This window comes from Primulina eburnea, chromosome 1 (assembly GCF_022965805.1).
Source record: "Primulina eburnea isolate SZY01 chromosome 1, ASM2296580v1, whole genome shotgun sequence".
NCBI classification, from domain to species: Eukaryota; Viridiplantae; Streptophyta; class Magnoliopsida; order Lamiales; family Gesneriaceae; genus Primulina; species Primulina eburnea.
Window position 1 is genome coordinate 25,252,013 of NC_133101.1, and position 26,761 is coordinate 25,278,773.

At 39.4% G+C, this 26,761-nt stretch overlaps 1 protein-coding gene and 1 long non-coding RNA gene across 6 annotated transcripts; both read left to right on the forward strand.

Moving 5' to 3' along the window:
• The first annotated feature begins 5,796 nt into the window (after nt 1-5,796).
• Nucleotides 5,797-11,860, forward strand: LOC140811902 (uncharacterized). Of its 3 annotated transcripts, none has more exons than XR_012113568.1 (3): nt 9,751-10,335; nt 10,425-10,871; nt 11,462-11,860. XR_012113568.1 is itself a non-coding variant. In XM_073170028.1 (2 exons), exons 1-2 carry the CDS (start codon nt 5,812-5,814, stop codon nt 11,533-11,535), a joined length of 684 nt encoding a protein of 227 aa, XP_073026129.1. In that variant the 5' UTR covers nt 5,797-5,811; the 3' UTR covers nt 11,536-11,838. The 3 variants fall into 3 exon arrangements, 1 of the variants encoding a protein (XP_073026129.1); XR_012113567.1 differs by having other exon boundaries at nt 9,752-10,335; nt 11,465-11,860; XM_073170028.1 differs by lacking the exons at nt 9,751-10,335; nt 10,425-10,871 and adding an exon at nt 5,797-6,424 and having other exon boundaries at nt 11,465-11,838.
• A 5,224-nt stretch (nt 11,861-17,084) lies between these two features.
• LOC140829516 (uncharacterized) lies at nt 17,085-26,271 on the forward strand. 3 transcript variants are annotated; one of them, XR_012117482.1, is made up of 6 exons: nt 17,085-17,357; nt 17,451-17,553; nt 17,694-17,717; nt 17,917-17,964; nt 25,804-25,911; nt 26,130-26,262. It is a non-coding gene; the product is annotated as an uncharacterized lncRNA (long non-coding RNA). The 3 variants fall into 3 exon arrangements; XR_012117480.1 differs by having other exon boundaries at nt 17,088-17,357; nt 25,804-26,271; XR_012117481.1 differs by lacking the exons at nt 25,804-25,911; nt 26,130-26,262 and adding an exon at nt 18,682-19,044 and having other exon boundaries at nt 17,088-17,357.
• Nucleotides 26,272-26,761: the final 490 nt, after the last annotated feature.

Here is a 26,761-nt window from a genome sequence, read left to right on the forward strand (position 1 = left end):
GGACTGGGCGCTTGCCCTGTCGGTCCCTCTCAATATCCCGCTGATCCTGTTCTGCGGCTAAGGCCTTGGAGACGGCAATCTCATAAGTGGCAGGGTCAGATACCCTAACATCCCGGCGCAAGATCGGCCGTAGTCCCACCAGAAAATGCATCAACTTTGCTCTGGCATCATTTGCTATCAGGGGCACAAAGTGACAGCCCCTCTCGAACTTACGGATAAACTCCGTAACTGACATATCCCCTTGCCTCAGACTCATGAACTCTGTGGTCAGTCTGGTGCGAACCTCCTCACCAAAATACTTGGAGTAGAAAACCTCCGTGAATCGGGTCCAAGAAAGTGTAGCCAAAGTCAAGGCTACTGACGCTCCTTCCCACCATAAGCGGGCGTCTCCAGTAAATAAATAGGTCGCACATCGAACTCGGTCGGCGTCTCCCAGCTCCATGAAATCAAAGATAACCTCGAGGGACTTGATCCATCCCTCGGCAACCATGGGGTCAGATGTCCCGGAGAATTCCTTTGCTCATAGACGGCCTCGGGCCCTGTCGGCCTAGTCACCACAGCATTGTTCCCCGCAAACTGTGCGAAGAACTGAGTCATCCCAGCTAACATCTGGGCATTCATGTCCGGTGGAGGCGGTGGAGGAGGTGGAGGAGGAGGAGGAGGTGTCTGCCTCTCTTGTCTCTGATCATCGCCCTCGCGACGGTGCTCGCCACCACCTCTCGGGCGTCCAACTTGGCGTCTAGGGGGCATACTGTTCCATACATAACCCGTACGTAACTAACATGCATAATTCCATATTTTATTATAAATGAATACTGAAATACTGAATGTCTGGAAGCATGCTGACAAAATAAATTCATGCTTTAAATAATTGCTGAACAAAATGCTGAACTGAAAACTTACAGACCGAAGACGTGACATCGTGAGCTTCTCGCAGTCAGTAGTAGTGAAACCCTATACAGAACCACCGCTCTGATACCAATTGTAAAGGCCCTAAAACTTCTTGCTTTAAAATTTGCGGAAAATTAAAAATTTTCTTTTTAAAAGAACTTAAATGGTCCTCATTCATAAAATCAACTGGTGAATCAAGTTCAATGTTTCAAAAAGGTTGCAGCGGAAGAAAATAATTGTTTGCCAACAATAACAATTTAAAAAAAAAATATCCAATGACTGATAAAAAATTTGTTTGCGGAATAAAATAAACACCGCTTCACTGAGGTCCTCGGGTGCCACTACTGCCGACCCAAGCTGGCTCACTGGTCCCCGCCCTCGGCCCTGACCTCATCAGTACCTACAACAATCAAGTCTAGTGAGTCTAAAGACTCAGCATGCATATATCGCAGGTAACGAGTAAAAATCTGGAGTAAAATATGCATGGGATAAAATATCATGCCATGTGACATGCTGAAAATAATCTGTACTGAGCAATTATAATACGTGCATGCTGAACTGATAATCACAGTGAAAATAATTGCTCCTTGGAGCCTGCACTGAAATAATTGATAAAACTTTTCTGTTGAGATTATGTTTTACGCCTGTGGCCACTGCACTAAGCTGAACTGATCGGTAACTGACTACCGGGGAGCCTGGAACTGAGCTGGCGGTCACTGAAGACCCGATGGTACCAACCTGAACTGAGCGGTCACTGAAGACCCGATGGTACCAACCTGAACTGAGCGGTCACTGGCGACCGTATAAATAATAATAATGCTCCCACATAGTGAATGAACCACAAGCCATATCGCATAAATCTCAAAAATAATCATTTTTCTGTTTTCATGCACGTAAAATAATTAACTGACGATAATGAAAATATCCTGAAATTTTACCAACTGGAATGGATCATCCCCAGGCTCGTTGCAACCTAAAAATGCCATGAAAATATGCAATGGATTTTTCTTAGGCAAATTTATGCAATTAAATTTCTAAAATGCGACAACTACGTCTAACGACTTCGTATTTAATCATGACTTTAAACCAACCCGAACCAACACTGAACCAACGTGACGTCATGATTAAAATACGTTTAAAATTATGAATTTATGCTCCTAAAATTTTGAGGGTCGAAATCTAGGTGAAATGGAGGCCAAAACATGAAACGCTCTTTCGAGAGTCAATTTGGCACATCGCACCGTAAATTCTCGAACGACCTCAAAAATGATCCGAATCACGAACGGTCGAAAACATGACCTTCCTAACTCAATGGGGCACTGTCCAGTCCAAGGCCATAGGCTAAAAGCCAACCAAGAACTCAAACAAGCCTCCTAATCGACACAGCAAGTTGCTGTAATTTCCAGCAGCTGTGCAAGTGTAGTGTCTTGCTTTGATCGATGTCTTGCGTTGTTCCAGTGGCCATTTGGTTGACCATGGCACGATCTAGACATGTAGGGGCATGGTATGAACCGTGGCTATGGGCCATAGGCCAACCAAGATTCACACCAAGCAACCCAAAACCGAAATGCATGTGCTGTACAATGAAGGGCCGAGAAGGGGAGTGTGGGCTGTTCTTGTTTCGTGGGTTATCTTGCGTCGTTCCAGTGGCCATTAATGGACCATGGCACGACCTAGACATCTTGGGGTGTGGTATGAACCGTAGCTAAGGGCACAAGGCCAAGCCAGATCCACACCAAGCCAACCCAAAACCGAAACACAAGTGCTGTCAAAATGAAGGGGCCAAGAAAGGGGAGGGGCTGCTGTCATGTTTTTATTTAAAACCGAGGAGCCATGGACCAAGCCACCAAAAGGGTGACTTAATCACGTCTTAGACATGCTAGGGAAGTGATCTAACTATGGCTATAGGCCCCTGGGGCAGCCAAGATCAGATCTCTTCCCATGACAGCAAAACTGAAATTTTCGAAGAGCAAAAATGGCAGCAAGAGGGAGCTGCTGTTATCTCGATTTCTAGGCATCATGGTGTGAGAGCCCAGTCCGTTTATTTCCCAAAGCCCAAACACTTTCCCCAAGCCCGGCCCATTTTGATTAAATAAATAAATTAAAAAAAAAGAATTGATAATTATCAAAGTTTCCTTCTCTCTCCCCGTATCTGCATCCGCCGAGCTCCTTTCTCATTTTTCAATTTCGAATCTTTGATCATCGATTGTGGCCGCGTTGTTTGTCCAAAAAATAAAGTAAATACATATTCGGAATCCTCTCGACGAGAGCTATCCATTGATACCTAAATTTCGCAGAAAACTCACGGTTCTCGGAAACCCGTCGGAGACCGCCGCCTGTTTTCGCCGGAAAAGTTGGAAGAAAGCTTGGGTTATGTTGTTTGAAGCTTAAATTCGAAGCTTTAAGCAATTTTCGAAATTTCAGAGGTAGAATTACGATTTTAGGGTTTCGAATTTTAGGCATTTTAATTCAATTGAGTTCCAATAACTAATATATATTGGATTATTGATTGTAGGTGCTATATCGGTGTCGATTGGAGGTATTAAGCTAATTTTCGGAATTTATTTAGATAATATTTCGAATTTAGCCTATTAATTTGGGATTTATGAATTGTGAAATGTTAAATTGTTATTGGGATGTGTTTACAGCATTAGAAATAAAAAAATGAACATTTTGGAAATTCCTAGTAAATATCGAAAAATTTCAGATTCGATATGATCGAATTTTCGGAAGTTCTAGTTGTCCGGTATTGAGAGATTTAAGTTAAATAAATCATTATATTTGACTTTGCGATGAGTTTTAGAAATTGTAAAGCCTAAATTATGGATTTTTGGAATTTTAGGCTAAATTAGTGAATATTGGAAAAATAAATGGGACTTGATATGAAATGTATTATTTGCCACAGGATTGGATTCTGCGAGAAATCCTTAAGATGTTTTGTGGTAAATTAAAGTCCGTTGAGGTACGTATGAACCGTTTTATTATGACGTCTATAGTGATGTGAAATGACGTTAAGTACTTTGTAATAAGTTGTGACGTGCTTTATGTGCTTCTGTGAATACTTGATTGCATTCATGGATTTATTTGAGTTGATGCATAGCATTTCGAGCCTTGACTCCGTTGATTGCTAGCATTACTGATCTGTTGCGATGTTGCGTCATCTATGGAGTGAGTGATAGGATTAGATCACTCCTGACATCTCATCGATGGAATGGGTGATAGGACTAGCACTCCTGATGACTTGCATGAGGGCTGAGCGGGTCGCACCCGTACCCTCGATGCTACGTGCATGGATAGCGGCGGCATGCTATTACGTTGCTGCATTCCTGGCACGGGTGGCCACTGTTCTTGTTGCTGATGCGTTTCATTTGGACTCCGCTTTGGTATCCATTATTTTGTTGTTACCTTTCACGCATTGCATTACATTGCATCGCATCGCATTGTACTTGATTTTATTTCATGTCAGTTATATTTGTCGTAATATTACTGGTTCGTCGTACTGGGGCCCGACCCCTCGTTTCTTTTATGCTGTGGTTGTTTTTGATGCCATAGCAGGTTATCCAGGAGGATTTGACGCGTCTGGTGGAGCGTCAGGTAGTGGTGCCCAGTCGTCGAGTCGTGGTTGAGAGTTTCCCAGATATATATATATACACTATATTATGGAGTCATACATTTACCGGGGAGATGCCCCGTGTAGCTGTACTGTTATGTTTACGATGTTTTGAATTGATAGTGGTGTGATCGAGCCTTGCCGGCTCTGCATGTGTTTAGTCCTGGCCAGTGCGGCTATAGGTTTGTGAATTGATGTTGTGACTTTATTTCGAGTATATAAATATTGTTGTGTTGTTTTTGGGATGTCCTATTTACGAATAGGTCATGTCGAAATTTCTGTAGGCCCAAAAAGAAAAAAAAAATTTAATCTCTTTCGCTGTTTACATTAATAAATCCTGGTTGTTTGGTCATTAAACGTTAATCAGGAGCACGGGCCGCCACAGTTGGTATCAGAGCGTAACTGGGATATGCTCGAATTAGAGTCTAGGGCACTTGAGTCTAGACACAAATAACATGATTGTGCATGTGTTTGACTATTTGCTCTTATTTGAATTATTTGGTGTGATTTCTTTGAATTTGCCTGACGATTAGCTGATTAGGCATGATATGTAGTTTAGAAATTGCCTATTAATTTCTTTTACCTGTTATCTGCCTGTGTATTTAATCCTCGTGTCTTGTAGAATGGCACCTGGAGGTAGAGGTAGAAAAGGGAAGGAAATAGCGCAAGAATCTGAGGCACAAAATGTTCGAGGACTTGCTGACCTCATTAGAGGTAGACGTGGTCGACCTCGAGGACAAGTCGCTCAAAACATTGAAGAAGAAGTGTATCAAGAACCTCCTCGACCTGAAAGACCTGGAGCTAGACAGGCAGTGATTGAGCAAGAAGTGGAACAGCTGATACAGAAAGTTGGAGGAATGCAGTTAATAATTTCGCAGTTCCAAGAATTACGTCCTCCAAAATTCTTTGGCAACGAGAACGGAGAAAAAGCAGCAGGCTGGCTGAAAGCATAAATCATCTATTTAATTTGATGGAGTATTCCCAAGATATTAAATTGAAGCTTGCCATCTACCAACTGAAAGACCGAGCACAACTCTGGTGGGAAGCCACAGAGGAAGCAATGAAGGACTCTGGTGAAATTATTACTTGGGATGCATTTCGTGCTCACTTTACCCAAGAATATGCACCACCGTCATATTATGCTGCTAAAGAAGAAGAGTTCAATCAGTTGGTGCAGGGAAACAAATCAGTTGTGGAATATGCTTCACAGTTTTCTGCTCTTTTGCCCTATGTTCCACATGTTGCTAGGAATGATCAGGCTAAACTATCACGTTTTCTGCATGGGTTGCCGGACTGTTCATACTTTGGTAATGACTGGATCGCCTAATACGTATATTCAAGCAGTGGAAAAGGCGAGGAAAATTGAAGCAAGTTTGCTCAGAGGAGACCCACAGCCAGGTCCATCATCTGTTTCTCAGGGATCTGGTAGTAGTATGTCAATGCCAGTGGATTTACCTCCATATCAGCCTGTACAGTCATACCAACAACCCAAACAGCAGAGGTACAAGGTAAAAGGAAAGCAATTCAAGAAGAAGTCTCAATCCAGCTCTTCCAGTTCAGGAAGTGCACGAGGAGGAGGTTCGGTTGGGTCGTCTAGCACTGTGCATTGTGACCGATGTGGTGGTCGACATTTTAGTTCCCAATGTGTAGGAGTACAGGGATCTTGTTACGTTTGTGGTCAAGTTGGGCATTTTGCCAGAGTATGCCCTAATGCACAAAGACAGCAATTTCAGCCACAACAGTCTGGACAAGTTCCCCGTGGACCAGTCTTTAGACCATATGCTCCTACCCAGTCATTTCAGCAATCCGGTTATCCACCACCTAGAGGTCCTCCTCAGCAGCAATTTCCGGTGCCGCAGCAGGCTCGAGTACATGCATTGACTCAGGACCAGGCTCAGGATGCACCAGGCGGAGTGATTGCAGGTATTTGCTATGTTTTCGATTATCCTGCGCGTATATTGATAGACACTGGAGCATCTCATTCATTTTTATCTGCTACATTTGTTGATGAGCATGAGATTGCTATTATTCCGTTGTTGGATACTGTGTCTGTGGCTACTCCTGCCGGTGTATACTTGATGTCTGGCGAGATAGTTATAAATTGTGTGATTAGGTTTGAGAATAATATTATGATAACTAATATAATCAAGTTAGCCATGTCTGATTTCGACTGTATCCTCGGTATGGATATATTGACGAATTATCGAGCTACTGTGGATTGTTTCCATGGAGTTGTCAGATTTAGACCGTATTATGGCAGCAAATGGAACTTTTACGGGTATGATTCACAGTCTCGAATTCCATTAGTATCTGCAATGGAAATGTTCAGGTTGTTGTCACTCGGCAATGAAGGATTTTTGATCTATGCTCTTGATGCAACACGGGAAGAACAATTGAAAGTTTCAGACATTCCCGTTGTCAAGGATTTTCCAGATGTATTTCCTGATGAAATTCCAGGTTTTCCGCCTCAAAGGGAAATAGATCTCAGTATTGAATTGATGCTAGGGACAAATCCTATATCTAGAGCACCATATCGTTTAGCTCCGACAGAGTTGAAAGAACTCAAAGAACAGCTTCAGGATTTACTGGAGAAAGGCTATATCAGACCAAGTACGTCGCCTTGGGGAGCTCCAGTATTGTTTGTAAAGAAGAAAGACGGAACGATGAGAATGTGCGTCGATTATCGGCAGTTGAACCGGGCTACTGTGAAGAATAAGTATCCTCTGCCGCGTATTGACGACTTGTTTGATTAGTTGCAGGGTACTTCTGTGTATTCCAAGATTGATCTTCGTTCCGGCTATCATCAGCTCAGAGTCCGAGAGGAAGATGTTCCTAAGACAGCGTTTCGGACACGTTATGGACATTATGAATTCCTAGTTGTGCCGTTTGGTTTGACTAATGCTCCAGCGGTGTTCATGGATTTAATGAATCGTGTATTCCGGGAATTCATAGATAAATTCGTTATCGTTTTTATTGATGATATCTTGATTTATTCCAAGTCAAAGAAAGAGCACGAAAAACATTTGACACTAGTTCTCCAAACACTCAGAGAATTGCAGTTGTATGCCAAATTTTCCAAGTGTGAGTTCTGGTTGGACAGAGTATTATTTTTAGGCCATGTTATATCTGCACAAGGAGTATCTGTTGATCCTAGTAAAGTCGAAGCTGTTATCAATTGGCCTAAACCAACCAATGTGTCTGAAATTCGAAGCTTTTTGGGATTAGCTGGGTATTATAGGCGTTTCATTGAAGGATTTTCTAGAATAGCTAGGCCTATGACCCAGTTGACACAGAAAGATCGACGTTTTGTGTGGACTGCAGAATGTGAGTCTAGTTTCCGGACTTTGAAAGAAAAGTTGACCACATCTCCCGTGCTAGCCTTGCCTTCAGGCTCAGGTGGATTTGTTGTTTGTACAGATGCTTCTCTAAATGGACTGGGTTGTGTTTTGATGCAACATGAACGAGTGATTGCGTATGCTTCTCGTCAGTTGAAGCCACATGAGACTCAATATCCAGTTCATGACTTGGAGTTAGCTGCCATTGTGTTTGCATTGAAAATATGGCGCCATTATCTGTACGGAGAACAATTTGTGATTTATTCTGATCACAAGAGTCTGAAGTATCTTTTCTCACAGTCTGACTTGAATATGAGACAGCGTCGATGGTTGGAACTGCTTAAGGACTTTGATTGTGAGATTCAGTACCAGCCAGGGCGAATGAATCAAGTTGCAGATGCTCTGAGCAGAAAGGTTCAGCCTAAAATGTTGGCATCTTTGACTATTTCAAAGGTTCATGAGCATTTGGGAACTTCAGGATGGACTTATCAGTCTAAGGGCGATTACTTTATAGTTTCATCTATTCAAGTTGAACCACAAATTGTTTCTAAAATCAAAGCAGCACAGAGAACTGATCCGCATGTTCACAGATTGAAAGAATTGACTCAGACAGGTCAATCAGGCAAGTTCAGTGTTGCTTCAGATGGATGTCTGCGCTATAATGGTAGACTTGTGGTTCCGAATTTAATAGATTTGAAAGAATCTATACTTCGTGAAGCTCATTGTAGTCGGCACAGTGTTCATCCTGGAATCAGAAAGATGTACCATATATTGAAATCTCATTACTGGTGGGAAGGTATGAAGAAAGAGATTTCTGACTTTGTGGCTAGATGTTTGACGTGCCAACAGGTTAAAGCTGAGAGAATGAGACCTGGTGGTATGTTACATAGTCTTGAAGTGCCACAGTGGAATTGGGAGCACATTGCTATGGATTTCGTGACACACCTGCCTCGTTCAAATCGTGGTTGTGATGCGATTTGGGTGATTGTGGATAGATTGTCTAAATCAGCTCATTTTATTCCTTATGATCGTACTTGTACTTATAAGAAAATGGCAAAAATGTACATTGATCATGTAGTGAGATTGCATGGTGTGCCTGTAACCATAGTATCAGATCGTGATCCCAGGTTTACTTCGAAGTTTTGGGGTAGTTTGCAATCAGCATTGGGTTCAAAATTGGCAATGAGCACTGCTTATCACCCACAGACAGATGGTCAGTCTGAGAGGACCATTCAGACACTCGAGGACATGTTGCGAGCAGTCGTGATGGATTTCAGGGGTGGTTGGCAGGAATCATTATCACTTGTTGAATTCTCTTACAACAATAGCTTCCAAGCAACCATCGGAATGGCACCATTTGAGGCCTTGTATGGTAGAAAATGTAGATCTCCGATATGCTGGGAAGACGTAGGGGAACGACAGCTATCAATGCCAGAATTTATTCAAGAAATGAAAGACAAGGTTGAAATGATCAGGAAAAGAATGAAAGCAGCTCAAGATCGTCAAGCCGGCTATGCTAATAAAAGGCGTAGGCCTTTAGAATTTCAGGTTGGCGATCAGGTTTTCTTGAAAGTATCACCATTTCGTGGTACTATGAGATTTGGGCGCAAAGGAAAGCTAGCTCCGCGTTATATTGGTCCATATGCGATTGTTGAGAGGATTGGCACGTTGGCTTATCGTTTAGACTTGCCGCAGAGTTTATCTGTGATACATGATGTGTTTCATGTATCTATGCTGCGAAAGTACGAGCCGGATCCTTCTCATGTCTTGAGGACTGATGAGGTAGAGTTGGATAGCTCCCTTAGCTATGTTTAGCATCCAGTGAAAATTCTTGATCATAAAGAAAAGCAACTCGGGAATAAGACGATTCCACTGGTTATGGTGCAATGGAGTAGACATGGGAGAGAAGAAGCTACGTGGGAATTAGAGGCTAAGATGCGTCAGGATTGGCCTCATTTGTTTGAAAATGTAATAAATTATTCCATGTATTCTGATTTCCCAATGTACTATCAGTGGTAAATGTTTATAAATCACTTTTGTATAAATATTGTGTATGCTAGATTTCGAGGACGAAATCTTTTATTGGTAGGGGAGAATGTGAGAGCCCAGTCCGTTTATTTCCCAAAGCCCAAACACTTTCCCCAAGCCCGGCCCATTTTGATTAAATAAATAAATTAAAAAAAAAGAATTGATAATTATCAAAGTTTCCTTCTCTCTCCCCGTATCTGCATCCGCCGAGCTCCTTTCTCATTTTTCAATTTCGAATCTTTGATCATCGATTGTGGCCGCGTTGTTTGTCCAAAAAATAAAGTAAATACATATTCGGAATCCTCTCGACGAGAGCTATCCATTGATACCTAAATTTCGCAGAAAACTCACGGTTCTCGGAAACCCGTCGGAGACCGCCGCCTGTTTTCGCCGGAAAAGTTGGAAGAAAGCTTGGGTTATGTTGTTTGAAGCTTAAATTCGAAGCTTTAAGCAATTTTCGAAATTTCAGAGGTAGAATTACGATTTTAGGGTTTCGAATTTTGGGCATTTTAATTCAATTGAGTTCCAATAACTAATATATATTGGATTATTGATTGTAGGTGCTATATCGGTGTCGATTGGAGGTATTAAGCTAATTTTCGGAATTTATTTAGATAATATTTCGAATTTAGCCTATTAATTTGGGATTTATGAATTGTGAAATGTTAAATTGTTATTGGGATGTGTTTACAGCATTAGAAATAAAAAAATGAACATTTTGGAAATTCCTAGTAAATATCGAAAAATTTCAGATTCGATATGATCGAATTTTCGGAAGTTCTAGTTGTCCGGTATTGAGAGATTTAAGTTAAATAAATCATTATATTTGACTTTGCGATGAGTTTTAGAAATTGTAAAGCCTAAATTATGGATTTTTGGAATTTTAGGCTAAATTAGTGAATATTGGAAAAATAAATGGGACTTGATATGAAATGTATTATTTTCCACAGGATTGGATTCTGCGAGAAATCCTTAAGATATTTTGTGGTAAATTAAAGTCCGTTGAGGTACGTATGAACCGTTTTATTATGACGTCTATAGTGATGTGAAATGACGTTAAGTACTTTGTAATAAGTTGTGACGTGCTTTATGTGCTTCTGTGAATACTTGATTGCATTCATGGATTTATTTGAGTTGATGCATAGCATTTCGAGCCTTGACTCCGTTGATTGCTAGCATTACTGATCTGTTGCGATGTTGCGTCATCTATGGAGTGAGTGATAGGATTAGATCACTCCTGACATCTCATCGATGGAATGGGTGATAGGACTAGCACTCCTGATGACTTGCATGAGGGCTGAGCGGGTCGCACCCGTACCCTCGATGCTACGTGCATGGATAGCGGCGGCATGCTATTACGTTGCTGCATTCCTGGCACGGGTGGCCACTGTTCTTGTTGCTGATGCGTTTCATTTGGACTCCGCTTTGGTATCCATTATTTTGTTGTTACCTTTCACGCATTGCATTACATTGCATCGCATCGCATTGTACTTGATTTTATTTCATGTCAGTTATATTTGTCGTAATATTACTGGTTCGTCGTACTGGGGCCCGACCCCTCGTTTCTTTTATGCTGTGGTTGTTTTTGATGCCATAGCAGGTTATCCAGGAGGATTTGACGCGTCTGGTGGAGCGTCAGGTAGTGGTGCCCAGTCGTCGAGTCGTGGTTGAGAGTTTCCCAGATATATATATATACACTATATTATGGAGTCATACATTTACCGGGGAGATGCCCCGTGTAGCTGTACTGTTATGTTTACGATGTTTTGAATTGATAGTGGTGTGATCGAGCCTTGCCGGCTCTGCATGTGTTTAGTCCTGGCCAGTGCGGCTATAGGTTTGTGAATTGATGTTGTGACTTTATTTCGATTATATAAATATTGTTGTGTTGTTTTTGGGATGTCCTATTTACGAATAGGTCATGTCGAAATTTCTGTAGGCCCAAAAAGAAAAAAAAAATTTAATCGCTTTCGCTGTTTACATTAATAAATCCTGGTTGTTTGGTCATTAAACGTTAATCAGGAGCACGGGCCGCCACACATGGGGGCTGAAAGACTGGACCAAAGTGGTCTTAATACATCCTACTACATGCCTAGATGCAGCCTTGGAAGCCTGGAGTCGAACCATTCCCTGAAACTCACAAACCAACAGAAAACGTGAAGGGCACAAGAACAAAATCTGCACAGAATTTTTAATGATGTTGCTGTCAAATAAAAATCGGTTTCATGCTGTAAAATCGTGACTATGAGATGCTATAAAAATACTATAGGACTTGATTGAGGTTTGGAAAAGAACATAGACATGCCTTGGTTTTGTTTTAATGAACAACGAAATGAAGAGACGACGACGCGGCACGGAGACGGAGTGGCTTCTCTTGCTCTCTTTAGTTCTCGGTTTTCTCCCTTATTCCCTAGATGTTGCTCACGTTTTTTTCTACTGAAAATGGACTGGATTTCGGTGGGGAGGGAGTGTGAATGAGTTGTTATGGGAGTGAGGGAATGGTTGCAAATATAGTGGACACAATGCAAGACTTGGTCTCCAACTTTCAAAATTTGAATTTTTGTTGTTTGATAACAAATCTTCTTGGGTGGTTCTAGAGTATGTTGACCGATTCTCCAAGCAAACTTAGACTAGGATAAGCTTTCTAATTAATTAAATGGTATTAAACAAATGGGAGGGATTATCCTACTAATTAATTACCAAGAAAGGGTCAAAGGGTGATGTGTTGGCAATTAATTGTTGCATCTCCAAGGGGTGGCCGATTCTTGCAATTAAAAATGAAGGGGAATGTTAAATACTTAGTAAATCACTAACCTTTAAAAGCCTCACTAATCTTTTAATTAATTTAGTGAACTAATTCCTTAATTAAGAACTTAAATGAACTAATTTTTATACTCACCTCAAATAATTAAAATAAATCCTCAAACCTCCTTTTTAACTTAAATTAACTTACTTGCTAACTAAAATAAATTCTGGAAATATTTTCTGAAATCTTAAATTTATCTCTAAACTCCAACTCCGGTCCGGCCTCACTGAAATAACTGTAATGCTGAAAATCAACTACTGAACTGAATAAATAAATAATTAACTTCAAATAAATGCATAAAAAAAATAATCATGCAATGAAGTTAATTAAATTTAAAAATCTAGAATTATGCATGGCTTATACGTCTACTGATTTTACGGGTTCTACATTATTAATAACCATAACATTATATCTCATATCAGAAAAAGTAGGGGAATTTGATTTTCTATTATTAACAGAATAACTTCGTTGAAATCGAGAAGTACTAGATTCGGGAATATCCACTTTATATTCTGGATGAGATACATTATCTTTAGTCTTTTGAAGACCAGATATACTAATTTTTTCAAAATCAGATATAGAAGAAGTAGAATTTCTACTTTCTTCAGGAAGTTTAATTCGTAGATGTCTTTGAGATGAGAATTTTATTTCAACATCTCCATCAATATATTGAACTATACTTTCTAGTTTTCTAGATTCTTCTTTTAGAGAAGGGGCTATACTTTCCATTTTCCAGATTTCTGGCAAAGTAACCTGACTCCAATTAATTGTTTTAGGAATCATAATATTACTTTTAGTAATATCAGTTATAAAAAGAGTAGTTTCTCCTCTTTTTGAACTAATTTGATTAGTATTGATTCTAAAATTAGATATCTTTGAATTCATGACCTTGTAACAAATTCTATATAATAGAACAACATTTTCTGTTCCATCTATCATATCAAAACCTTCAGTTTTTATATTTAAAGTGAGGGCTTTCATGATATTTGGATCAGAAAGAGAAATTGGAAAATTAAGGAAACAACTAAAATGTATTGGTCCTTCACATAATGAGGACTCTACTATTCCTAATAAGGAATCCTCGAATTTATTATGCCTTTGGTCTCTTACCAAAATTAAAGCTGAAGTATTTAGGCCTAATCTGGTAAGAGGTTTTAAACCTACTTGAATCATTCCCAAATGCATAAATTTGTAATTTTGCTTGTGAATATTAACAAGTTTTTGAGATAATAAACTAAATGAGTCGTATCCTCCTTTTAAAGGAATCGCTTCTTCAATTGTTTTAATAATATAGTCGGATTTAAAATTAAATCCATTAGATCTATAGATCTTCATATTAGAAGATGCTGGTATTTTCCAGTTTTGAATATTTTTCTCGAAATTTTCAGAAATAATTAATTCTTTGTTCTTAGTATTACTATTTGAAGATTTATTCTTCGTAAAAGATCGTATTAATTTATCCATTCAAGAATATGGTAGATACTGTCAAGGCTTTACCCTTCCTTACCTTTTGGCTTTACAGGCCTTATGGCACCCGACTTAAGGATTTCTCCTGGGTATAACTACCTTCTTCCTTACAGAATAAAAGAATAAGATCGTAATAGAAGAATAACTTTTATTAATTTCTGAAGAATTTCTTCAATTACAATGGCTCTGATACCAATTCAAACAACCTTAAATCTATTATAATAGACAACCTTAATTTAGGTGAATGAAGATCTTCAAATCTTCGGCTTTAAGCAGCTAAATGTGAGCTTTGTTTCTCGTAAGCCTTTAAGGTAATTCTGGATCTTTCCAGATGAGGATATGTAAACCACTGTTTATAAACAGGATTGATTTCGGGGTCTTTTAACTGATTCTCAAGAACCTCAATTTGAGTTTTAATTTTTCACTTTCACTCTTACATTTCAAGGTTTTACCGTTCTTTTATTTTAATTCAATTTCTCATCTTTTTCATTGGTAAGTTTATTCCATGTTTGACTTTAAAAATTGAAAAATAATATATTTTTGTTAAATTGCGTACTTTTGTTCAACTAATATAAACTATTTTTAATATTTGGTTATTTTTTCTATAAAATTTACTTTGCAAATTTTTATCAATAATAATTTTTCTTATTGTTCATTTAAATAATTTTTTTAAATATTCATAACTTCATTGAAACAATTTAAATTTGAAAAAATTAAATTGTATATGATAATAGGGTATTTGGGTAGGGTATGGGTATCCGATAATCCGATGAGTATGGAGATGAGGATGAAATTCAATACCCTATGAGTATGGGGATGGATTTAATAAATGGGTATGGAGATGGATGTATCAAATCCAACCCATACCCTACCCATTGCCATCCCTAATGGGATTATTACTTCATCTGGTGGCTATTGTCCGGTTCATATTCTTGTATGGGTACGGATATCCAGTCCAAGGGCTGTGATGATCTCTACCGCCCAGTATACTGTGGCTTAGTCTGATCAGACGATTCAGTTCATGTTATGGGCCACTTGCGTAGAACATATTCTCAACAGAAAATTTTAATATGCTATTTCATGACAGGGCTTTATTGAGCAAACATTTTACGTACGATTTTCAGTTATGCACGTATTTATAATTATTCATGACACGATTTTCACATTACACTTCACGATATGATATCTTTACATGGCATGAAACTTTATGATATATTTGACTTGTTATTCACGATATATGCATGCTGAGTCTTTAGACTCACTAGACTTGATTGTTGTAGGTACTGATGATGTCGGGACCGAGGGCGAGGACTAGTGAGCCATCTTGGGTCGGCAGTAGTAGGAACCCAGGGACCTCATTTTCAGCACTTATTATTTTATTCCAAACTCAGTTTTTATTTTGTTGAATTATTTTAAGTTGTTGCTTTGAATACATTTTACTTCCGCTGCTACTTCAAACATTTAAACTTTTTATCAATTTATTTTTTGAATGAGGCAAGTTATTTACTTTTAAAGAAAAATTTTAAATAATTCCGAAAATTTTCAACTACGAAAATACGGGCCTCTACAGTGTACTTCGAGAGCCAATCCATTCCCAATATCACATCAAAATCGGTCATTTTCAAAACTATCAATTCAGCATACATCTGATCGCCTTGGACATATATTGGACACCCTCGCACAATCTGATCTGTCTGTAATTCTTGCCCATAAGGTAAGGCTATGGAGAGTTGTGTCTCTGTTGTACTTACTGTAATGCCTAGTCTCTTTACAAACGATTCCGAAATAAAGGAATGCGTGGCTCCTGAATCTAGTAAAAAAATAGCAGTGATACCAAAAATCAAGAACATACCAGTGATCAACGATGTATCTGCATCCACTTCCTCTTTAGTCATGGAGAAAAGGCGTCCATGTACTTTCTCAGAACTCCCTGGACAATTCCTGGCGAGATGCCATGGATTTTTGCAACGATAACAAACATTGGAACCTTGCATACATTCCCCAACGTGAAGTTTGCCACATTTAGGACAAGGTGGTATGTCCTGTTCTTTACGTGGAGGGGGACCCTTGCCACGGGGTTCCTCTGGTCGAGTACCTTTGCTATCGGTCTTTTTGCCTTGTCCTGTTCCTTGGCTCTTTTGAAAGTACTGCTGCCTTCGCTGTTGCCTGTCTCTGTCAATTTATTTTTAATCCCGTTCTGCCATAAGTACTCTTTCCACTATCTCCCCATATGTAGAAACTTTCGACATTCGTACATCTCGTTTAATTTCAGAGCGAAGTCCTCGCATGAAGTGTTCGCTCTTACTTGTCTCATCCTGTGCAATATATGGTACATATTGGACCCCAGTCCTCGAATTGTTGTATGTATTCAGTCATTGACAGAGTTCCTTGCTTCAGGTTAAGGAAATTACTTGCTTTCTTGGCTCGTACATCTTTACTGAAATATTTGTTGTAAAATATAGATTTAAATGTATCCCATGTCAATGGCCTCGCAGGTAATGCCACGTTGGCACTTTCCCACCATATCCTTGCATGTTTTGTTAACAAAAAGATAGCACAAGTTACTTTGGCTGCATCTTCCATAGGAAGGTAGGAGAATATATGGACTCCAGTGATTTAATCCATTCTTCTGCTACTGTCGGATCAGTGCATCCCATGAATTCCGGAGGATTCAGACGTCGAAAACTGTAAGGCCCTGTAATTTATTATCCGGTAATTTTGGCATAATTGGAATAATTATTGAGTTGTAAATTAAAATAATTATTTATGCCAAATAAATTCAAGAAGTGTGTTAAAAATATGTATTTTAGAATATCGTAAAATTTAACGATATAAAATACATATAGAGTTTAAATAACACACGGAAACAAGATTAATGCAAATTGGGAAAAAAAAGGGGCATGAATATTACATTACCTACATATACATACACACATAAATTACTTTACTGGAGAGAGAAGGTAGAAACACTTTTCCCAAACCCAACTCCCGTAGCTTTCATTTTCTTCTCTTCAAAATTTTCGTCACTTTCAGCACCTTCAAATTTGAGAGGTCATAACTTTACCGTCCGGCGTCGAAATCACGAACGGTTTGAGGGGTTTTCTTCCTTACATCAGTAGCTTCATTTTGAACCATGAATCGATACTTTTGATGCTCGTTTCAGCCCCAATCGAACCCTGTTTCGGTACTGTTCCTGTTCAAGTTTCTTGTTCGATTTTAGGTGAACTATTGCTTGGCTTTTCTTGGTTCTTTGGAGTTAATTGAGTAAGGATTTGAAGCTTAAATCTTACCTTGATATTCCTGCATTTTCCAGCTAGTTTTCAGTTCGGTTTTTGGTCGTGAATAGTGTTTTCCGGCGTCTTTTCCGGCGAGTAGCAACATTGGACCGCTAGCGACTAGTTTATACTTCGATCTTGGTAATTTTTTTGGATCCAATTCCAGATTTTTCGGTGCACAAGTAGGCTGCCCCGAAGTGTAATTTTACTCGCTTTGATTTAATTTCGCTTTGTCGATTTTAATGCATTATATTGACGTATATATGGGGTTTATATTGTAGGTTCGATCGTTGGAGATCTTTGAGGTATAAATCGAAGAGTTTGTGAATTAATATCGAGTTAATCGTGTGATTATTTTGGAGAATTACGGTTATTTAGTTGAAATTTCAGAATGTTGAAATTGATTGGGGAATTAAGTTTTTGATAATTAAAAATCAATAAGTTGGATTAATTTAGTTTTTTTGGCGAATTGTGAATTATTCGACCTATTTTTATCATTGTTAGGTCGAGGAGATTAAAGTTGAGCTTGTTGTGATTTAAGAGTCGGTTTAGGTATATTACAGTTCGGTAACATACGACGGTAAAACATAAATTATGTTTAATTGCAATTCTGTGTTACATTGATCGTGTTTATGAATTGTTGGTTGTTGTAAATTGGTAAATGCCTTCGTTGTGATCTATTTTATTATGACCTATTATTGGCATTTAGCATCGGGCATACTGTTATGACATTCATGTTGAGCCCTAACGTTCTTGTTAGCCCATTGTTGATATCCGTTGTTATTTGGCACTGTTGTTTATCTCAGGATCATTGTGTGGCTGATAGGCCTATACACATGATACCGTAGATGTGATTGAACAATCCCGTGGTTAGTGCAGCCTTTTGAGGTGAGCTCTGGGATTGTGTCATCTAGTTCGTTCTGTTGTGCCATCTTGTTATAGCGTATCAGCTGTATGGAGGCCGAGTCAGGGGTGTTTGTCAGCACAGCTTGGCATACCTCGCATACTTGGCAGGGCGGTTTAGCTGCATGACGATGTAGCTCCCCTGTGTTGTTGCTCGAGCATTATTCCAGTTGTTATCATACCGTTTGTTGGCTCATATTATCCCGGTTATTCATTGAGCCTTTCATGCATTGCATATTACATTTCATTATATGATTATGCATGATTTATGTTATTGTTGTTATTGTTGGACTGTTTCATACCAGAATCCTAACCTCAGTTGTTTACTGGGGGGCTGTTGTGGTTGCTTTTTGGTCACCATGGTAGATCTCCCGAGTCGTTTTGCAGCATTAGGCCGAGGTTCCGCCAGTGGAGCTCGGGATTGAGGTTGGATCGCTTGGTTCTGTTCAGTGGAGTCTCCCAGTTAGTCTATTTGTATGTCTTGAGTTTGTTTCAGACTTGTATTGTACTTTATTTGCCGGGGAGATGCCCCGTGTATCTGTAGTAGTAGTTGGTTGTTTTTGTGATGTTCTGAGTCGACTCTGTGATGTGGATGATCTGGTGTCTATTTGGTAAGTTCTAATTTCCGTTTAGTCCTGGCCAATGCGGCTATAGGTTGTTTAACCTTGGTTTTGTTTTAATGATTCTAGTTGGAGTATATTTTGATATAAACTGCTGCTTGAGTTTTCGGGATGTTCTACTTATGGGGAGGTCATGCCGAAATTTTTCTAGGCCCTAAGGTCCGTTTTAAAGTATTTTAAAACTTTTTCCGCTGCAGCTTTAAGTCAAACTATTATTGTTTGATCATTAATTGTTATTAGAGTTAATGGGCCTCACATCTTGGTATCAGAGCGTAAACTAGGATACGCTCGAACTAGAGTCTTGGCACTAAAATGGTTGTTGCGCATGTGTATGCTACTTGACAGAATGTTTATGTGATTATATGATATGTTTACTTCCATTCTAATTGTTTTAGTGTTTTGTCGTATAGAATTGAAGGAGGTGGAGAAATTTCTGTTGATGAGATTCCTCTAGCTCGAGGTCGAGGTCGTGGACGTGGTAGGCCTCCTGTTCGTGTTGTTGATGATACTTTTGTTGAGCAAGCTGCTGATCATCTAGAGCAGCTTAGGATGGATGAGTTAGTTGCGCGTTTCCATTCTATGCATCCTCCTCGATTCAGTGGTTCAGAGGGAGCAGAGAAAGCTGAGTTATTGATTTCTTAGATTGAGGAATTGTTTGATTTGATTGAGTATCCTCCAGAGTGTCGATTGAGATTAGCTGTGCATCAGTTGAAAGATCGTGCTAAAATGTGGTGGTCTACTACATTAATGACTTTAGATGCTCAGAGGATCATTCCATCATGGGATATATTCAAGCTGAAGTTTAAGGAAAGTTATTGTCCTTCATTATTCTACAGTGCTAAGGCTTCTGAGTTTCATAACCTGAAACAAAGCGATATTTCAGTTGCGGATTATGCGGATACTTTTTATGCTATGCTGAGATATGCTCCTCATGTGGCTGCGAGTCAGGTTGCTGTCGTCGAAAGTTTCATTTAAGGGTTGAACGATCATCTGCACCCTTTTGTTTCTACCGGTAAGCCACTGAATTATCTTGAAGCAGTGGAAATAGCAAAAAGGGCTGAAGCTAGTCTTAAGAGGAGTGGCAATCGAGTTCCTACCCAACATCATCAGTCGGGGAGACAACAATTCAGTTCATCTGGTTCTGCATCTCTTCGTCCACGTGGGAAACAATTTAAGAAGCCTGGTTCTAGTTCTAGTTCTTCGAGTTCAGGGAGTTCGGGGAACCGTGGGGGATATCGCTATAGTGAACCTTACTGTGATAACTGTGGAGGTAAGCATTCCAGTAATCAGTGTGTTGGAGTTCAAGGGGTTTGTAATGTTTGTGGTCGGCCGGGCCATTTTGCTAGAGTCTGTCCTAGTAAGACGGGGAAATCAGCCCAGGCAGGTAGTGGAGCTCAAGGTAATAGAATTCCAGCTGCGTCCCAGTATTCCCATCAGCCTAGTCGCCCTTCGCATTAGAGTAGAGGGCAAGGTGGTCAACAGAATCAGTCATCTGCTCATGTATTTGCCTTTACTAAGGATGAGGCTCAGGCAACTCCAGGTACTGTCATTTCAGGTACCTGTACTATATTTGGTTTTACAGCACGAGTGTTATTTGATACCGGAGCATCTCATTCCTTTGTTTCTCATGCATTCGTTGTTTCGTATGATCTTCGCACTACTAGTATGAATTCCAATTTATCTGTTGCTACTCCGATGGGCAAAATGATTATCACTGATAATATGATGTTCAATGCGGTTTTGTTTCATGAGGAAAATGTTCTATATCTGAATCTCATAGTCCTACCTGCATGACTTTGATTGTATCGTTGGTATGGATGTTTTGACTGCAAATCGTGCCACTGTTGACTGTTATCGAGGAATTGTTCATTTTAGGCCTAGCTTTGCTCCTAAATGGAATTTCTATGGCCGTGGTTCTCAAGCCAAGATTCCTCTAGTTTCTTGCATTGAGATGAATCGATTGTTAGATTCTGATCATGAAGGTTTTCTGGTTTATGTTGTTGATCTATCGCAAGATGGGCGACGGATTTCTTATATTCCTGTAGTCTGTGAGTTTCTTGATGTGTTTCCATAAGAGATTTTGGTTTTACACCAGAACGAGAAGTTGAGTTCAGTATCAAATTAATGCCAGGAACTGAACCCATATCTCGAGCACCATATCGTTTAGCTCCTGTTGAGCTAAAAGAACTGAAAGAACAATTACAAGATTTATTGAGTAAAGGTCATATTCGTCCGAGTTCTTCACCGTGGGGTGCACCGATTCTATTTGTCAAGAAGAAAGATGGTACGATGCGGATGTGTATTGATTATCGGCAACTGAATAAGTTTACTGTCAAGAATAAATATCCACTCCCTAGGATTGATGACTTATTTGATCAGTTGCAAGGTACTTCGGTGTATTCTAAGATTGATCTCCGTTCTGGATACCATCAAGTGCGAGTTAGACAAGAAGATGTGCCGAAAACAGCTTTTCGCAAGAGATACAGACACTTTGAATTTTTGGTTATGCCTTTTGGTTTGACCAATGCTCCTGCTGTGTTTATGGACTTGATGAATCAAGTATTTCATAAATATCTTGATCGTTTTGTGATTGTATTCATCGATGATATTCTTGTTTATTCCAAGTCCGAGGAAGAGCATGCCAAACACTTGAGGTTAGTTCTTCGAATTCTTCAAAAGAAGCAGTTGTACGCCAAGCTATCCAAGTGTGAGTTTTGGTTAGATAGAGTTGTGTTTCTGGGCCATGTCATATCTCAACATGGTATTTCTGTCGATCCAAGTAAAGTGGAAGCAGTTCTGAACTGGGCACGACCGACCAATGTGCCAGAGATTCGTAGTTTCATGAGTTTAGCTGGTTATTACCGGAGATTTATCGAAAATTTCTCAAAAATTGCTAGACCTATCACTCAACTGACTCAGAAAAATCAGAGATTCATTTGGTCTGATGAATATGAGTCAAGTTTTGTCGCGTTGAAGAAGAGATTGACTTCTGCACCAGTTCTTACCATTCCAAGTGGTTCTAGAGGATTTGTGGTTTGCACTGATGCATCTAATCGAGGTCTAGGTTGTGTTCTGATGCAGCATGGCAGAGTTGTGGCCTATGGTTCTCGTCAGTTGAAACCGCATGAGTCTAAGTATCCTGTTCATGACTTGGAATTGGTTGCTATTGTTTTTGCTCTCAAGATTTGGAGACATTATTTGTTTGGGGAGAAATTTGTAATCTATTCTGATCACAAAAGCTTGAAGTATCTGTTCTCTCAGTCAGATCTGAATATGAAACAAAGACGTTGGATGGATCTTTTGAAAGATTATGATTGTGAGATCCAGTATCATCCGGGAAAAGTGAATGTCATTGCCGATGCTTTGAGTCGTAAGGTTGTTGATGTTAATATATCCTCGATTTATGTTTCTAAGTTAAGAGAGGATATTTGCACTTTTGGGTTGGATTTTCAAATCCAAGGTAATACTGTTTGTGTGTCTCAGATTTCTGTTGAGCCAGAGTTGATTCAGATTGTAAAGTCAGCTCCGAAAACTGATGATCGAGTTATGAAATCTTATGAGTTAGTATCTCAAGGACACCAATATGGTTTCTCAATTCACTCAGATGATTCTCTTCGGTTGAATGGTAGATTGGTTGTCCCAGATATTCCCGAATTGCGTACAACCATCCTTAAAGATGCTCATTGTACTCGATATAGTATCCACCCAGGAGGCAGGAAAATGTATCATATTCTCCGGCCTCAGTTTTGGTGGAAGAATATGAAAAAGGATGTAGCTGAGTTTGTGTCTCGTTGTATGATCTGTCAGCAAGTCAAAGCGGAACGAATGAGACCGGGAGGATTATTGCATAGTCTTGAGGTTCCTCAGTGGAACTGGGAGCACGTGGCTAGGGATTTTGTCACGCATTTGCCACGTACTTCTCGTCATTTCGATGTCATTTGGGTGATTGTCGATAGGTTATCTAAATCGGCACATTTTATTCCGTATGAGAGGACGTATTCGTACAAGAAAATGGCTCGTCTGTATATTGAAAATGTTGTTAGACTTCATGGAGTTCCAGTTGCAATAGTCTCAGATCGTGACCCTAGATTCACATCAAAGTTTTGGACTAGTTTCCAAAAAGAAATGGGTACACGACTTGCGATGAGTACTGCGTACCATCCTCAGGCAGATGGTCAGACAGAGAGTACGATTCAGACACTCGAGGATCTGCTTCGAGCTGTAGTCATGGATTTTAAAGATAGTTGGCAGGAAGCTTTACCACTAGTAGAATTTTCATATAACAACAGTTTCCAGGTGACTATTGGTATGGCTCCTTTTGAAGCTTTGTACAGCAGACGGTGTCGATCACCTCTTTGTTGGGATGAATTTGGTGAAAAGCAGTTGACTGGACCTGAGATTGTTCAGGAAATGCACGATAAAGTCCAGTTGATTCGTCAAAGAATGAAAGCTGCCCAAGATCGTCAAGCTAGTTATGCAAACAGACGTCGTCGACCTCTAGAGTTTCAAGTTGGAGATTTTGTGTTTCTGAGAATCTCTCCGTTTAGAGGTGTTGTTCGTTTTGGTATGAGAGGTAAGTTGACACCTCGTTTCGTTGGCCCCTACGAGATTGTTGAGCGTATTGGGACTTGCGCTTATCGTTTGGATTTGCCCCAGTCATTGTCTGGCATCCACGATGTTTTCCACGTTTCTATGTTGCGTAAGTATGAGCCCCATCCGTCTCATGTGATTCAGCCTGATGAGGTTGAACTTGATCTGTCTCTATCGTATACTGAGTATCCTGTTTGTATCTTGGATCGTAAAGATAAAGTTTTACGCAATAAAGTTATACCACTTGTACGTGTTCAGTGGTCGAGGCATGGTGTAGAAGAATCAACATGGGAAACAGAACAGAAAATGAGAGCATCTTATCCATATCTGTTTGATTCTTAGTAATATATTGTTGATTTTATATCGTGTGTAAGATGTATGTGTATAAACAGAAATTTCGAGGACGAAATTTTTTAAGGGGTGGAGAAGTGTAAGGCCCTATAATTTATTATCAGGTAATTTTGGCATAATTGGAATAATTATTGAGTTGTAAATTAAAATAATTATTTATGCCAAATAAATTCAAGAAGTATGTTAAAAATATATATTTTAGAATATCGGAAAATTTAACGATATAAAATACATATAGAGTTTAAATAACACACGGGAACAAGATTAATGCAAATTGGGAAAAAAAGGGCATGAATATTACATTACCTACATATACATACACACATAAATTACTTTATTGGAGAGAGAAGGAAGAAACACTTTTCCCAAACCCAACTCCCGTAGCTTTCCTTTTCTTCTCTTCAAAATTTTCGTCACTTTCAGCACCTTCAAATTGGAGAGGTCATAACTTTACCGTCTGGCGTCGAAATCACGAACGGTTTGAGGGTTTTTCTTCCTTACATCAGTAGCTTCGTTTTGAACCATGAATCGCTACTTTTGATGCTCGTTTCAGCCCCAATCAAACCCTGTTTCGGTATTGTTCCTGTTCAAGTTTCTTGTTCGATTTTAGGTGAACTATTGCTTGGTTTTTCTTGGTTCTTTGGAGTATATTGAGCAAGGATTTGAAGCTTAAATCTTACCTTGATATTCTTGCATTTTCCAGCTAGTTTTCAGTTCGGTTTTTGGTCATGAATAGTCTTTTCCGACGAGTAGCAACATTGGACTGCTAGCGACTAGTTTATACTTCGATCTTGGTAATTTTTTTGGATCCAATTCCAGATTTTTCGGTGCACAAGTAGGCTGCCCCGAAGTGTAATTTTACTCGCTTCGATTTAATTTCGCTTTGTCGATTTTAATGCATTATATTGTCGTATATATGGGGTTTATATTGTAAGTTCGATCGTTGGAGAGCTTTGAAATATAAATCGAAGAGTTTGTGAATTAATATCGAGTTAATCGTGTGATTATTTTAGAGAATTATGGTTATTTAGTTGAAATTTCAGAATTGTTGAAATTGATTGGGGAATTAAGTTTTTGATAATTAAAAATCAATAAGTTGGATTAATTTAGTTTTTTTGGCGAATTGTGAATTATTCGACCTATTTTTATCATTGTTAGGTCGAGGAGATTAAATTTGAGCTTGTTGTGATTTCAGAGTCGGTTTAGGTATGTTACAGTTCGGTAACATACGACGGTAAAACATAAATTATGTTTAGTTGCCATTCTGTGTTACATTGATCGTGTTTATGAATTGTTGGTTGTTGTAAATTGTTAAATGCCTTCGTTGTGATCTATGTTTATTATTATGACCTATTATTGGCATTTAGCATCGGGCATACTGTTATGACATTCATGTTGAGCCCTATCATTCTTGTTAGCCCATTGTTGATATCCGTTGTTATCTGACACTGTTGTTTATCTCAGGATCATTGTGTGGCTGATAGGCCTATACACATGAGACCGTAGATGTGATTGAACAATCCCGTGGTTAGTGCAGCCTTTTGAGGTGAGTGCTGGGATTGTGTCATCTAGTTCGTTCTGTTGTGCCATCCTGTTATAGCGTATCAGCTGTAAGGAGACCGAGTCAGGGGTGTTTTTCAGCACAGCTTGGCATACCTCGCATACTTAGCAGGGCGGTTTAGCTGCATGACGATGTAGCTCCCCTGTGCTGTTGCTCGAGCATTATTCCAGTTGTTATCGTACCGTTTGTTGGCTCCTATTATCCCGGTTATTCGTTGAGCCTTTCATGCATTGCATATTACATTTCATTATATGATTATGCATGATTTATGTTATTGTTGTTATTGTTGGACTGTTTCATACCAGAATCCTAACATCAGTTGTTTACTGGGGGGCTACTGTGGTTGCTTTTTGGGCACCATGTTAGATCTACCGAGTCGTTTTGCAGCATCAGCCCGAGGTTCCGCCAGTGGAGCTCGGGATTGAGGTTGGATTGCTTGGTTCTGTTCAGTGGAGTCTCCCAGTTAGTCTATATGTATGTCTTGAGTTTGTTTCAGACTTGGATTGTACTTTATTTGCCGGGGAGATGCCCTGTGTATCTGTAGTAGTAGTAGTTGGTTGTTTTTGTGATGTTCTGAGTCGACTCTGTGATGTTGATGATCTGGTGACTATTTGGTAAGTTCTAATTTCCGTTTAGTCCTGGCCAGTGCGGCTATAGGTTGTTTAACCTTGGTTTTGTTTTAATGATTCTAGTTGGAGTATATTTTGATATAAACTGCTGCTTGAGTTTTCGGGATGTCCTACTTACGGGGAGGTCATGCCGAAATTTTTCTAGGCCCTGAGGTCCGTTTTAAAGTATTTCAAACCTTTTTCCGCTGCAGCTTTAAGTCAAACCATTATTGTTTGATCATTAATTGTTATTAGAGTTAATGGGCCTCACAAAAACGATCATATATATTGGTTTGAACATGCCCTTGTCTGGGTATCATGGCTTGTGCGTGTGCCTACTCATGATTTGTCCGTTGCATCTCAAGTAATTGTTGTATCTGCTCCCCATGGACTTTTGCTTGTTGTTGGAGCAGCTTAGCAAAATAGTCTATAGGGCGTGGCGCACTGCCTTCACCTTCGACCGTTGGGGCCTTGCCCTTAGATGACTCTCATTCCTGTACCTTACGTTTAGGTGGCATCGTGTTTGATCCTACATATAGATCATGTAGACACATAACTTAGCATAAACTATGAGATACAAAGATACTTACTTGCCGAGTTCTCCATGTATGGATGAAGTGCAGTGTCTTCCCTGTCGAAGAACCGTGGGCTCTAATGCCACTCTAAAATGTCACACCCTTACTCTATACTTAGCATAATTACCATAATCAAAATAT